The sequence below is a fragment of the Prosopis cineraria genome, unplaced genomic scaffold (assembly GCF_029017545.1).
Source record: "Prosopis cineraria cultivar Desert tree isolate PC_DT_omini unplaced genomic scaffold, ASM2901754v1 PC8, whole genome shotgun sequence".
Classification (NCBI taxonomy): Eukaryota; Viridiplantae; Streptophyta; class Magnoliopsida; order Fabales; family Fabaceae; genus Prosopis; species Prosopis cineraria.
The window spans coordinates 15,419,940-15,435,598 of NW_026555339.1; the positions used below are offsets into that span (position 1 = coordinate 15,419,940).

Here is a 15,659-nt window from a genome sequence, read left to right on the forward strand (position 1 = left end):
GGGAAATTTCGAATAGTGCCAAATAACTAATGTTTGAGAAGGGATTTAAAAAAAAAAAAATTAGAGCACATACACTTGATTCAAAGGAAATCTCTCAGCCCCTACTCCAATGATAGATAATATTAATATATGGAAGCATCTTCCTTTTATTACATTGTGTATTGTGGGAGGGAGTAGTTATGGTTTGAAATTCAAAATAAGATACTAATTTCAAAACATGTCCCCATCTCTTCCTTCAAAGAGAAAGCATGTTGCCCAATATAAACCATGTTACTGTTCATGAGGTTTTTTTAATAAAATAGATTTATATGATATAAAGATTTAAAATATTATTATATAGCAGTCAACTATAAATTGTTTGAAGCAATCAAGCTGCATGCAATAAAGTTTTACATAGACAACTATGGATTGTGATAAAAAAAAAAAATTTTTTTGTGGCAAATTTTATTTACAAAAGGACTTTGCAAGGGAACAAAAGGAGAGAAGATTCACTCCTCTTCCCTTCCCATCATCTCCCCTTTCTTTCTTTTTTTTTTTATTTTTAACTATTGAATTTAGATGGTTTAGATTTGATTGCTTATAAAATATTTGATTTAATTTTATTTTTTTATATTTTTTAATAGTTCATATTAAATTTTAGTATTTTAAATTTATTATTTATATTTTTAATAACTTAAAATTTTAATGATAAATTTTTAAGAGATCCTTTTTGGCAAGCAAGTCTTTTTTTTGGCTTTAAACGCATATTATTATTAAAAAAAAGTTTTAATAATAATATAATCAAATTTGAATGGTTGCCTAAGCCTGAGCCTTTTTTTTGTTGGGCTTATCAAAAGTCAAGTCCTCAAGCTTGATTACTTTTTTAAAAAATTAATTTTTAAAATCCAAACTTTTATTTAAATAAAGCCTTCAAATTTGGTCCTTATTTCTAACTCTACTCTCATGAAGCTAAAAAGATTACTCTCCCATTCTTATATATAATGTGTTTTCAACCGGATTATATATACAAATAAAAGTTTGTTATTTAGATGAAATCTCATTAAATTAAAGTAATTTTCCAATTTTGCATTAAATAATGTCAATCAATATCATCATAGTGTTGGGTAAAGTACATAATTAATATCTTTTTTCTTTTTTTGAGACAAGGACAAAATTAGCTAATTGCTAAAAAAAATATCATGACACCTCTTATTTTTAAAAATAAAATAAGTTTTTTAAAATACTTTGTATACAGAAATGAAGGAAGTATATATAGTAAGCAATGTGGTTGCTCAATTTTACAAGCAAAATGCCAAGATTCAGACTCTATCATCTTTAAATTCTCCGAGATTTTAAGTTAAAATTACCAGAACTGCATACCCTTTGATACCCATGTAATGCAATTTTTAGAAGAGATGCCAAGTCCAAAAACAAAAAAGAAGACCCTAACGTGGGAAGGACTCGGTCATAATTTGTGTGTTGTGACTAATTTTTTTTTAAAAAAAGCTTATATTATATTTGTCTAAATAACAGTTATAATATAGGGATATGAAAATTTTCATTTGATGAAAAAATTATCATCATTATTATTTTGGATGTAAAGTGGTATTCAAAATAACATTTGTGTCACTTAATTTAAATATCATGGACATATATTTTCTAAATCTACCTTGCGGACATGTTTGTGAATGTTGGATTTTCATACAAGGAGGTAATATCCCATTCCACAGAAGTAGAAGAAGAAAGTGTCATTAGAGCCACTACAACAGATCTCATACTTGGACGTCGCTCCGGTTCTCCATCTGTGCACACCTTAGCCAGCTGTGCCATCTACAAGTCCCATAAATTGTTTTTGTGTATAAGTAGCTAGATTCAAGAGAGAACAATAAAGTCTCTATAAATCAAATTAATCGCAGTTAACTTACCAACAAATTTTTCCAAAAAAAAAAAATTGCAAATATCAATTTAGACAATTACAAATGAGTAACTTAGTTATAGACTAAAAGTTGTATTTAGAACTTAAATATCTTAATTACAATTGAAACTTCTAGATTTGTAACTTATTTTTAAGAAAATTTGATTGACTATAAATAATTCACTATTTTAGCACTTTACTTTCATTTTTGTAAATTCCATGATATGTTTTGATTTTACTGTAGACTATGATCTTATCCAATCCGATAAAAAAACAATATGATCACGTTTGGTTATTAGAAAGAAATGAAATATAATGGATTGAAAAATTAAAAGTAAAAATAAGATGATCAAAATGAATAATGAACCAAATTCATAAAAGAAAGGGTTAATTTAGTTTATGGGATTAGAAATCATGATTCATAAAATTTTTGGAGAATGTGATGATTTTTACGTTTGTAATATATATCAATAAATTTTATCATGCTTACCATGACAAGGAAAAATGATTTAGTTCATTTTTATATTTATTTTTTTAATAAATTCCATTCTATTCTATTTTAATAACCAAGCGTGACCTATATTTTGATTTTCATAGGTATTATGATATCATGTCATTGGGGGCACTGTTTTTGTGTGCTACATAAGCACCACTCAGGATGGTGCTATGTAGAACACAAACACACTGGTGAGGTAGTGGACCAACCTTGACAGTGGAGTAGATTAACAACTCAAACTGTATTCTAGATAAGTGATGGTAAAAATATTGGTAAAGATAGTTTCAGAGCATGGCACTTGACAAGCAACACACGAGCATTTTCCAAACTCAGATGTTTAAACAGTTCAATTTATTTGCTCACCTTGTAAACTGCATCGATTGCGTATTGGTCTCCAAGCCTAGGGTCAACAAGCTTTTGAAGATGTTCTTTAGGATTAGGCTGCTCAAAAGCTTCATCAAACTGTACCAGCCAAGACAAATATATACCTTAATCATTCAAGCAAAATCGCTTTGGTTATATTTAAAAGTTTAAGCAGATAAAACATTTTTAGTGGGGAAGTCAAGAATCACCAAAGAGACGAGGCCTTTTGTTGTTTCAGAACCAGCTTCACCGTCCCTGCACAAGGCTTCTTTAGCAGAAATGAGTTCACAGAGCACTACTCCGAAAGCGAAGACATCAATTTTTGGCGAAACACTACCATATGCATATCTGCAAATGGGAGAATAATATCATCAAACCTATGAATTTACTTTTCCTTGAATGTATACTGAGAAAGTACATCTATTAATCAGAAAATTTCTCCCTAAAATCCATTTCAAGGAAAGCAAGAATCACACACCAAGAGAAACTTTCTTGACATTCACATCCAATTTATTCCGATAAGTACAACAATGAAAAAGAGGAGAGGATGGCAATTTCTAGCGCCTAAACACATCACTTAACAGAAGAGGCAAACAGTTTCTGCACAATGTGCATTAGCATTCTTGAAGATTTATTCTTTATGGCCTGCATATGTGAGTGCTCATTTTGGTCAAGTCCTACTTGAAAGCCAAATTTGTCCTGAAAGTTTTTACATTAGTATTCTTAATTTTTGATTGGCACAATATTACCCGAGAAGTTTAAAAAATTATGTAATGTCACCCTATAGTAACATTTGACATCTGTTGACCGTTAGTTGAAAAATTTTGACAAGGTTTTTAGATTTTTCTTTTGATTTGAATATTAGTAGCCCAAAAACATTGCATTAATTAAAATTTTTGTATACCAACTGCTCCTTCAAAAAAACTTTTAGAAAAAAAAATTGCTCTTTAACCTTAGTCAGAATTTTCCAACTAACAATCAACATTAATCAAATGTTATTATGAGAAGATATTGCACCTTTTTTCAAACTTTTAGGAGAATATTGCACTAATAAGAAGTCAAAGATACTGGCTCCATATTTTCACTAAAACCGCCAATCTTAACTCCTATGCCTATGTCAGCTACAACCCAAAACACAAAGTAGAAGTTGTCATACTCAGGTGGCATATAACCAAATGTGCCAGCAAGATTGTCAGTAGGAAGTGCTGAACTTCCAACTTCAGTGAGCTTGGTTAGCCCAAAATCTGCAACCTGCAAAGATGAATATTCAAGGATTTACAAGTTATCCCAAAAAAGGAAAATAGAGATAGGCTCCGAAGATACTGAACAAGAATTCAACCTTCGCACGGAAGATTCTGTCTATCAATATATTAGCAGACTTTATGTCACGATGAATATAAACAGGCACAGTATGCTCGTGAATGTATTCAAGACCTCTGGCGGAATCCAAAGCAATCTGCACCCTTGTAGACCATGACAAGGGTTCTCTGCCTATCAAAAGTGACTTGATCATCAATACAGAATATAAAATCTATTGCAAGCCATACTATTTACAAGCCATAAACAATATGACTCATTTTCAAAATATTAAAAACTGAATCAATCATTGAACTAGTTAAAATACTGGTTCATTAGTTATTCTAGAGCTGGTAATATGGGTCAACCCATAGCCCGCTAGCTGGCCCGCAGCAGGTTGTGGGTTTGGCGGGACTGGTTGACATGGCTTGCATTCTGCGCTAGTTGAATTTTGCCAACCGCACAATCTACATCAGGTTGGAAGGTTGGCGGACCAACCCAAAAGTAAAAAAGTATTTTTTTCATAATTTTTTTAAATTTTAAAAATTATAAATTTACCTCTTTTTATGATTTTTTCATGGTAAAAAAAAATCATATGTTCTCCCTAAAAATTAATTATCCAAATAACAATAAAAGTCTTTCTAATTAAGATGTGCTTATATCACTACTTAAATATAAACTAATTTAATTTTGTGGTCCTTTTATTCTCTAGTCTTTTACATGACTGATCAGTATTATACATATATGAATTAATAGAAATGCTCTATCTATCCCCTTTTCTCTTCATCTTATTTTGGTATTTTTGCTACAAAATTGATGCCCTAATTTAAAAAATCAATTCTTTTTTTTAAAAAGAAAATAATGATGATTTAAACTCTGACTATTAGATTATTACCTATAATACATTCAATTCATACCACCTAAATGTTTTAATATCTCTGTATCTATTTTTTTTCCTTTTATGTTCAAATTAAGATGGCAATATAATATATGGTTAGCACTTCATAAATATGTTTAATTTTTTAAATAAAAAGGGCAACTAAACTTTTTTATTTGCTGCTTGGGTACCACTATTTTACAAACAAGATAATTTAAATAAGCTATTATATGAATGAAGCAAAGTATAATAAAATATTTTATTCAATCTTGTTTTGATCACATTTAAATTATATTATATCACTACTTAAATATATGAGTAATGTGGTTTTATTGTTTTCTGCCACAATTTAAACATGAATTAAATAAATGTAAAAGTATCAAGTACTTACATCGCAATTCTATACATGCTTGTTTTGAATGCTTTATTTTAAACTTATTCTCATTTATTTATTTTTTGCCCATTTTTTTTTTAAAAATATAAGTGGACTAACCCACACGCTGCAAGTTCAAGTTATGCGAGGCGAGCTAACATTGCCCCGTATATAATTGAATCCATTTTCTTTAACCCAAGCAGCAATTTTTTTGCTGGTTGGGCCCACGTATTACCAGCTCCATCAGTTAATGGTCAAAACTGGTTAGAATAGTCATTAACAAAGTATTTCATGAAATCAATCAAAACACTAATTGAATGGTTTATTAGTTCAACCAGTTGGGTTAACTCAATTTTCCATACTATGCTCATTGCTTAGACTTTGGGCAAATGCAATGCACAGAAAAATGTGTCTGTTAAATTAATATAATAATCAGATTGATGTGCCATCACAGAAATAGACATTGGTGGAATGATTTTCTCACCTGAACCTCGCAGGTGTTGGCTTAAGTTTCCATTGTCAATGTATTCATATACCAGGAATAGATAATCCTTCTTAACACAATATCCAATCAAGCGTACCTACATAGTTTTTAACAGGTAGATGGAACTTAAAACACTGTATAATATGATTTAAACAACAATTGTAAACCACCCATGACATGGGATGCTTGAAATCATGAATGTGCAGGCATAAAAACAAATACACAAGTAATGACGAGACAGAACATGGCAGATTTCTCCCCACAACAAAGAAGCATAAGCATAACAAGAACTTGATCAAAATCACACCACCAATCAAGAACAGCCGTCGTTAATTTCATATACCAATCATATGATTTATAATTTAATTTTTTTTCATGTTTTTTTGTTTAAAACGCTTTCATTTAGGGGATTGTGGGAAAGTCGGCATAAACAGTGGGCTGTGCTTTGGTTCTCCTGGGGATATCTTAAATTGTGAAACAGTGGACTATGCCCTAATACATTCTATTGTGAATCCAACATTATTTATTTAGTCATTCACAGCAGGTTTATAATGCAGCAACCTTCCATCCAAAAGACTAGGAGGACATCTTATACCCTACATATGCTTTTGTTCAAAAGTTACCATACCAGGTTTAGGTGATGAACACGTGCTAACACTTTCAATTCAGCAAGAAACTCTCGTGACTTTTGCGACTCCATCTTCTTTACTGCAGCTTTCTGCAACGGAAAATTTCATCAAGAGGTTTATTTAAGCAGAGAATAAGAAAAATAAAATGTCAATAAAGAAGAACATGCAAATCCATGGATATCCCAAGAGTATTATGAGATAATCTTATATGTTATGCTGCATCAGGTGAAAAGTAACAGCTTAGATCAGAAATTTTGGGTTGTAATGTAATCGAGTAATTGTAATAACAACATTTTTTTTAGCAACAGAAACAGAAAAAAGAAAAAAATGCATAGATGAATGGAGTATTCTTGACTGATTTAGCTCTCTGTACTGACACTTGGAAAGGGACTCTTTCTCTCTCAAGTCCTATTTAACTTGAGTTCAGCTATAAGTTGTCTTTCCATGACCAAGAAATTATAGTTAACGCAAAGACAACCTTGTGAATACAAGTCTCATGGTTTATCTATCTTTTCCGGTATGCATGTTCAGAGAAAAGGCTCATTTTAAATACCAATACGATATCATACATTTATTCCAAATTAGATACCTCATTGACAAATTATACATTACCGATGTTCTTCAATTTTTCAACCTCCAACACTTTTGTAATAGATGTACTCCAAACCACGTGATACTCTCTCACATTTGTTCAAATGCTATAAATCATCTAACAAAGCAAGACTATAGCTTTCTCATCAAAATATTTCACACATTTGGGGGTGAAAATGAGATTCAGCCAAACGAAAATTTACATGCATCATTGAAAAAACGGTCCTCATATTAATATAAATGAAACACGACTTTTCTTTCAAATACATGTAATTAAATTAAATTAAATAGTACATGAAAAGTACAAACCTCGCCTCTCAACGCTGCATAGTAGACAGCCCCAAAACCACCTTGGCCAATTTTATTTGCCATACTGAAGTTATTTGTGGCTTGAGCTAGTTCTCCATATGAGAACTCCACTGATTTGTCCACAGTAATACCTTTGAAACTAGTATCAGGAGGACCATTGGAATCTGAAATTTTGTATTCAGCATTGGTACATTGAATTATTGATTATAATGTCATTTCATCCATTTGTTTCAGTGAACTCAGTCGATAGAACATAAGTTGAGTGAACTAAATTAGTCTATTTCAAACAAATCTAAAGATGGATTGAGAAATTCCAGAGAGTGACTCAGCAATTGGATTTTTTGGAATAATCTGCGGATACCTACAAACTGTCAGAAAAGTTTAGGGTACTAATTCAGTCTTTCATGTTTTACTTTTGTTGAGTATTTACAAAACGGTTTTCAACAGCCTATGACAGAAAACAGCTTCAACTTTTTGTCAAAGCATTTGATCTTTTGCACCATTCACATCCTTTTATGGCAGCAGGTAAGAGGATGAACTTGAGCTGATTGAATGGATTGCCAACCAGATCTCTACATCAGTCAATGATCTTTCTGCCAATTGGACATTGTTTTGTGAAGGCAATATCAACTATAATGATTGGTATGTTTACGTAAACAAAATATAACTGCAAACAGCATCACACTGCAAACCTTTTCACTTTGGACAGTTAGGAAGAGAGAAAGGAAATGACACCTACAACTGAGCATGCCAAAAAGGGCTATTTCAGTTTTACTTCAGAATGTAAGTAAGTCAGACAAGAGTTACTTCTCCAATCCTTTACATAAGGTGTTTTCTAGATAACTATCTTGGCCCAAATTATAATGCGTTACATAAAGTATCTGATGATTTTCCATTTTTCCCCTGCTTTCAATCAGCGACGGTTTTTTTTTTCCTTTTGGGGGGGGGGGCATGAGTTCACTATTGCTTAGAAACTTTTTAAAATTTTATTTGTAACAAATGTGAAAATTAGTTTTATTCCCCCATATTCCAGATAGTTTTCAATTTTTCCCCCATGTATGCCTGTCTGGATTCGTCGCTGCTTTTAATAGTGATCTCGTGAATTGTATGTGGATGTTCTATAATTTAGCTTTTTCATCTCTATAAATAGTAAGGGTAAAGTTAGAATCTTATGACGCTTTTTGACAAGTTCAACTATGTAACAACTTTTTCTTAAGAAGTGTGAAAATGTTGGAAACATCTTATAATAAGGACCAGAAGGAGCATTAAACCGTTCAAGTCTTTGGAACCTCTTACCTGGTTGAGCAGAGTTTAGTACTAATTTTGAAAGCAGCTTTTCCTCCTCCTCGTTCTTCCTTTGGTAATACACAAGACACGAACAGACTGTCAATAGCACAACCCCAATAACTGCTCCAGCAGATACTCCAGCAACAGCCCCACCTTTTAGACCTGCTTATTTACAATCTCAGCACAGTCTTATGAAGCCAATCATCAAATGAGCAGCTTTTTGAGGAGAAAGAAGGTCAAACCTTTCGGGCTGCAAGGGACAATGAGAACACACATTAGGGTTAAAAAACTTGGAGTAACTTACAAGAACTTCCCCTAAATTTTACTTAAACACCTTCATTCCATATAAATATGCATTATATCCACCAAATAGACACAAATAAAATACTTCCTTCCTTTCATTATATTTGCCTCTGTCCCTGCTTTTTTTTTTTTTTTTGGGGGGGGGTTTTGTTTCATATTACATATCTGTTTAGAATTTCAAGGCAGCATTTAATAATTACTTTTCCTATTATACCATTGCAGTAATTTACTATTTATTATTAACATAGTGTTTTTAGACGCATTAAATGAGGAGCAGATTTGGTGAAGTGTGTAAATTTTATATATTTATTGTATTTTTTCTTTTTTTTGCGTACAATAACCTTAAAAGACAAATATAATGAAACGGATGAAGCAAAATAGAAAGGTCTATGGCCATGTTTGAAAATTTATTTTGAGTACAGTTTTATATTCTTCTAAATAGGAAAGCAAAAAAATTTATTTGGTAGCGTGTTTTTAAAAAGTGTTTTGAAGAACAAAAATAAAATAAAATATCATTCTGAAGAATAAAAAAATAAAAATAACTTTTAAATGTTTTTGGACTATTGTTCTAGAGAATAAAAGAGAATGAAAAAATACATATTTTCATTATTTTTTGTTCTTACAACATGTTTTATAAAACAACAGTTCTTAGAACAATAAAATAAAAATAATTTCAAACAGTCCCTTTGTTTTCAGTAATTTTAGCCCCAAAAAAATGCATTTAAGTTAATAAGAGGCATTTCAGACAAAAGAAATTTAAAATTGGATAAAAATGGAGTGCATCTTCCTCTTTCGAGAGAAGCACATGTAGATTTTGGAAATAGAAAAAAACTTCCCGTAATTTATTCAAAAATCTATAAGAATGAACGAACATATCAACTTTACGTATTAATCATAAAAAGTAGGGCAGTTACCTTAGGGGCAGAGGCACATAGGCACCATTCAGGTCTGAAAAGGGGAAGCAAAAAAAAAAAAAAAAAGGTGAGGAAAATGTGCAATATTTTTAACCTCCTATAAATAAATTAGCAAGCTTTGTCACTAATGTAATCCTACTCAGCTCGACTTATGAATAATAGGTAATTATATATAAAAGAGAGAGAAAATATACATTTTGATTCCTACACTTTGCTTGTGTTTTACTATAAGTCCTTACACTTTTTTTTGGTATTTTGGATCCCTACACTTTCATTTTTTTAATATTTTAGATCCCTAAATGAATAAAATGAACAAAGTGTAGAAATATTAGATGAACGTACAACACTGAAAAATAAAAGTACAAGGATTTATAACAAATCACGAGTAAAGTGTAAGGACCAAAAAACATGTTTTCTCACCCAAAAAAAATGGAAAGGCCCAAAACATGTTTCTAAGTTAATTAACCATAAATCTCGATGCTTCTCTTTCCTTATGAGAATTTTTAGACGATAAATTATCAGCCATCGTAAATGAATTTTTCTTATCTTGTTTACATGATCACATCAATTGAATGTGAAATCACAATAATTAATGCCAAAAGTACACTTAATTTCGTTCAAATTTCATAGCATGGGAGGCATTCTCGCATAGATAAAGATGGGAACGTAGACCAAAGAGACCATGCTACAGTAAGCAACATGGTATTTCAGTTAAACAAGCAAAAAAGCAGAGATTTAGACCCATTTGTAAAATTACCAGAACTGAATACCCTTGGGCCTGCCTTTGAGATTTTCATACCATGAATTTTTTATTAAAAATGCTAAGTGCAAAAAGAAAGCCCAAACATGAGAAAGGAATTTATTATGCTACACGTGAATATAAAAAAGCAGCGTTTGACTCTTTCCGCTGTACCCAAAAACAAAAACAAAACAAAACAAAAACAAAAAAAACAAAGAAAGAAGCGTTTGACTGTCATTTAATTAATATGCTGACAAATAAAGGTAGTTAAACTCTACAATTAAGATAAGATTCGATCATAAATTAGAATTAAATTATGTGACATAAAAATCAAACAGATTAAATGACATTAAATAAAAGGAAAATGACAATGGATACAAGATACTAATGGGAATTGAAGGCTTATGTAATGAAAAGACATCTAATTATTATTCCAAAAAAAACCTCTAATTATTGAAATAACACATGAAAGCCGACACATAACTTTAAAAAAAAAAATAGTTATGAATTTGCAAAAGATTACTCATGAATTTATAAAAAGTTGCTTATAAATAAAACAACAGTTTTATAAATTTAAATATCGTTGCTCATGAATTTAAAAATAATTACTTAAAAATTTTTGAAAAATTATTTGTGAATTTATAAAAAATAAATATAATTAAAACTATTTATATGCATTTACAAACATTCAATAGATTCGCAGTTAACTTTTTTTAAATTATAAATAATTATGCATAAATTTATATTTATTTACTTAAAATTGATTTTTTATTAATCGATAAATAACATCTTTTAATTTATAACTAACTTTATTTAAGCTTGTGAGCGAACCTACCACCCTACTATAAAAATCTAAATCAACTTATATAATTAAATCAGTAAATTTTTAAATTAATTTTTAAAAAAATTAATCTTTTAGTCCTTCAACTTTTAATTCACTTGTAATTCAGTCTTTCAACTATGACTCGCTGTGACTCAATCCGTCAACTGTGACTCGTCTATAACTCAGTCCCTCAACTTTTGAATTACTTACAAAATAGTCACTTAACTTCTGTTAATTTTTTTTATATTAGCTTATATCTCAAATCAATGAACAAGAGGAGGATATTTTAAAATAATATATGAGCATTTTTAATCTCTTTTATTTGATAAGAATTTTTTTAAAAAAAATTAAAAAATAAGGACCGAGTTATAAGTGAATTAAAAGTTAAGGAACTGAATCCCAACGAGTTATAGTTAAGGAATTGAGTTACAAGTGAATTAAAAGTTGAAGGATTAAAAGATTAATTTTTTTTAATTTTTTATTCAATTTAATAAAATAATTTATTTATGTCTGATTTAATTATAGTTCGTCCACAATTTTGAATAACTGACCATACCTTGCCTACTGTTACCATTGATTATTTTAAATTTTAAGAATTAGATTTGATGTTTTTTTAATTATAAATGGGATCTCTCATTATCATTAATGTAGGTCCGTAATTATCATTCTCTTGGATAAACTAGTTTACCTGTTCCTGGGATATATACCAGGCCGCTCCCTCTGCTGAAATTAACACCAGGATTATATCTCTGCAGCAACACCCGATCAAGCTTCGTCTGGTTCGCAATGGAATCCAAAGAATCCTCAGCTCTAAGCGGGTACGTCATGAACAAACCGTACTCCTTCGAAACCTGCCTATCCCCACACGAACAGTTCACCGTCACATTCATCATTCCAGAATTAGGAATATTATTCGGCGGATAGCTATTCAAGCTCTGCAACCACGACGCGGTGGTCAGATTGGAATAGCTCTGATTCGCAACCTTCACATAGGAGTCCCCTCTCTGAATCGGGTACTTGAACACGTAACCTAAATATTCACCATCGATGCAATCGCAAGGGAACGGAACGTTCACTCGAGTGGTGGTTTGGACATAATCTTTGCTAGATACTTGACCTGCGTTATACCTAACGATATCTTCAGGATTTTGAAGAATTGGGGATTGCATAATCTGCGAAAGGGTCGTAAGATTTGAAAAACCGACCCAAACATAGTAGGAGGCTAGAGCTAGGTCACATCCTTTCTTACACTTCGATTCAGCATTGAAAGAGAGGGAGATTAACAACAAGAAGAGAAGTGGGAACCCTAATCTTGGTTCCATTTGTATAAGAGGCTGCTAAAAAACAAGGAGAGAAGGAAAAAAAAAAAATCCCAAATGGAAGTATGAGTGTGCTGAATGAATAAGCAAAGAGAAAAAGAGAAGTGGAATGTTATTGCGATAACTGTGTTAATGGGTGCGAATCACCGAATGTGGATTATCATTGAAGAGAAGTGAAGTCAAGTGAATAGAAACAATTTCCCGCGTTTTTCCAGTTAAGTGATCATGGAAATGGGAATTAAAGTCAAGATTCAGACGCATAATTTCAACCAAAGAAGTTCGACTTGACCCGTTTCTCTAGTGGGTTCTTGCTGATAAGTATCTTTCTGGGAAAACTACGGACGTTCATGTTTGAAATGTAAGCCTGAAATTGAAATAGACCTTGGAAATTCAATTGTAGAACACCGGATTGCAAAATATCTTTCAATTGGGAACAATCTTCTTCCCCGAGTAGTGGATCTCTCCTTTGACGATCGAGAGTAATATGAGTTGAGCTCCAACTCAACCTGCCCATTAACAAAAAAAGAGATCGGTTGAATTGAAAAAAAAAAAAAAATTTATTTATATGTGGGATGATTTTAACCCGCTTCACATAATTTAAATTTCCAGCAAACGAGTTAGCTTGTTTATATTTTTTAACAAAAATAAATAAAAATAAATAAATGAGATGGATTTTAAAATAAATTAAAGCATTAAGAATAATACTTGACATTTGTACATTTATTTAATTCAAGTTTAAATTATGATAGAAAATAATAAAAACACACAACTCACATATAAGCTAAATATGTCAAATCATAATATTATATTTTTATTTTGTCTAAATAAACATTTAATTTATAAATTATCAATCATTTTCAATAATTAATTGGACACAGTTATTTCCATTCTCTCAAGGTTGAGAAATGTTAAAATCTAAACAAAACAGAAAAAAAATTATGCACATGAAAAAGAGAAACTTGCTTAAAGTGCAAACACTAAAAAACAAAATAATTATAAAATTAAATTAATTTATATTTAAATGATGATATAAGCATGACTTGATTAGAAGGACTTTTATTATTATTTGGATAATTAGTTTTTAAGGAGAATATATAATTTTTTTTAACAACAAAAGAATAATAAAGAGATGAATTGGTCACTTTTAAAATTAAAAAAATTATTAAAAAATATGTTTTTATTTGTGGGTTGACTCGCCAACCCGCTTCGATTAATGTAAGTTGATAAAATTACAACACAAGATGTGGGTTATATTAATCCATCTCATCAATTTCGCAACTCATTATGAGCTAACTTGTGAGTTGTGAATTAGCTCGTATTATTAACTTTAAGGTGATCAAATAGGTAACTTCTTCATACTCTAGTGGGAAAAGGACACCAAACAATATGCTATGCAGTGGAATGAGAACTCTCTTCTTTCTTCTTTCTTTTTTTTTTTTCTTTTTAATGACGTTTGAAACAGTCTCGAGAGTAATAAGCTAAAAGTGACTAACACAAGTGATTCTCCTCTGATCATTCATCACCTTTACACAAGAAAACAGCGAATAATCAAAGGTACAAACAAAACATGCCTCCTCAAAAGCATTCCTAGCCAAAGGATGTGCACAAGAATTAGCTTCCCTAGACAGGAGGTAAACAATATTTTGACTGGGACTGACTTGGATAGTCAGATTAATTGGACTATCAACTGGATACAAAAATATCTCGATTTGACTCATTAATCTGTTTTGGGAATTGGATCATTTTAAATCTTACGGTTTTAACAGAACAAGAGTTAACTTGGAAAGCAAGGACAACTGAAATTATTTTGAACCTTTTTTTTTTTACTCTTATGTTAGTAATAAATTATTTTATTCAATTTAAAAATATTAATGTTAACTTTCTTTTGGGTCATTATAGTAAAATTTTGAGTGCATGGTTTGCTTATCGGCAAAATAAAATTTAATATATTATGACTAAACAACTCTAAATTGAGAATGATATTTTCCATATTTTTAATATTTTATTTATATATATGTACATAAACATTTTTTATTTAATTTCAACATCTTTCAATTAACTTTTATGATTTGTCGCTGGTCAGGTTTTTAAAATATTGGGCATAAATTTACAAACCAATCTCTACACAAAAACATTCTAACCTGATTTAAAATACATCTACAAGGGTGACGCTTGGTGTTGCTTCTCAAGATTAAATTTATCGCTTGCATAATATCCAGAACTTCAGTGATAGTTGTTGGAACCATTTACATCTAGCACTGAACCAACCATCATGGATAGTTCTGGTGTTGTTTCTCAGTGTGTGTGAAAGATTCAAGAAACTGAGATATGTTCTTGCCTTTTGCAGAGTGGCAATACTCGTCCCAGTTCTTTTCTCTTCCTCATTTGAGAAGATTTTCGTGCATCTAGAAAACCAGATGTCTCAGCAGACATAACCAAAGAGCATTTCTCAAGGTACTGAAAAATAAGTTCTCGTGAAGTCCTTACCCACATTATTCTTGCTCAGATGCCACTTTAGCCATTGTTCCATGTTCAAACTCTTGAATTTCTGCCGCTGTACAGTTTCTATAAGTTCTCTCCAGCGTCGCTCTGCAACCGCGTAAGTTCTCTCCAGCCAGATGGAATCGGAATGAGAACTCTAAAATGGAGTTGATTTTGCTATAAAGCCTATAACAGATTTCAACTCCTTTGCCAACTTGTACTTAATGTCACATTTATCTCTTAGATTCAATTAAGCCGAATATAAAAGAAAACTTTTCTCCTTTTACATTTTATTTTTAATCATACCTAGTTAATTTATTAATGTCAGCATAAGAGTTAAAAGAGTTACAATGACATTGACTTTGATAGTGTCAGCTCATGGCTTCATGTATACTTTTAAAACTATGACGATTAACATTATAGATAAATCAAATTAAAGGAAGTGAAAATAATAAAATAAAACTATAAGGACTGAAAGCAA

The 15,659-nt window shown here is 30.9% G+C and overlaps 1 protein-coding gene across 1 annotated transcript; it reads right to left on the reverse strand.

Annotated features, from left to right (window-relative positions):
• Positions 1-1,542: 1,542 nt before the first annotated feature.
• On the reverse strand, positions 1,543-13,094 carry LOC129317374 (lysM domain receptor-like kinase 3). Its single transcript, XM_054961707.1, has 12 exons — positions 12,067-13,094; positions 9,817-9,850; positions 8,842-8,849; positions 8,609-8,761; positions 7,313-7,476; positions 6,412-6,501; positions 5,784-5,880; positions 4,093-4,244; positions 3,910-4,004; positions 2,963-3,101; positions 2,754-2,852; positions 1,543-1,809 (listed from the first exon to the last, which is right to left on the reverse strand). The coding sequence occupies exons 1-12, from the start codon at positions 12,698-12,700 to the stop codon at positions 1,645-1,647; spliced, it is 1,830 nt and encodes a 609-aa protein (XP_054817682.1). The 5' UTR covers positions 12,701-13,094; the 3' UTR covers positions 1,543-1,644.
• Between the last annotated feature and the right edge of the window lie 2,565 nt (positions 13,095-15,659).

Coding starts and splice junctions, on each gene's coding strand:
- LOC129317374 (XM_054961707.1), bottom strand. CDS start 12,700: ATGGAACCAAGATTAGGGTTCCCACTTCTCTTCTTGTTGTTAATCTCC. Junction 6,502..7,312: donor ATGCAGCGTTGAGAGGCGAG/GTTTGTACTTTT, acceptor TTTCCGTTGCAG/AAAGCTGCAGTAAAGAAGAT. Junction 5,881..6,411: donor GTGTTCATCACCTAAACCTG/GTATGGTAACTT, acceptor AAAACTATGTAG/GTACGCTTGATTGGATATTG.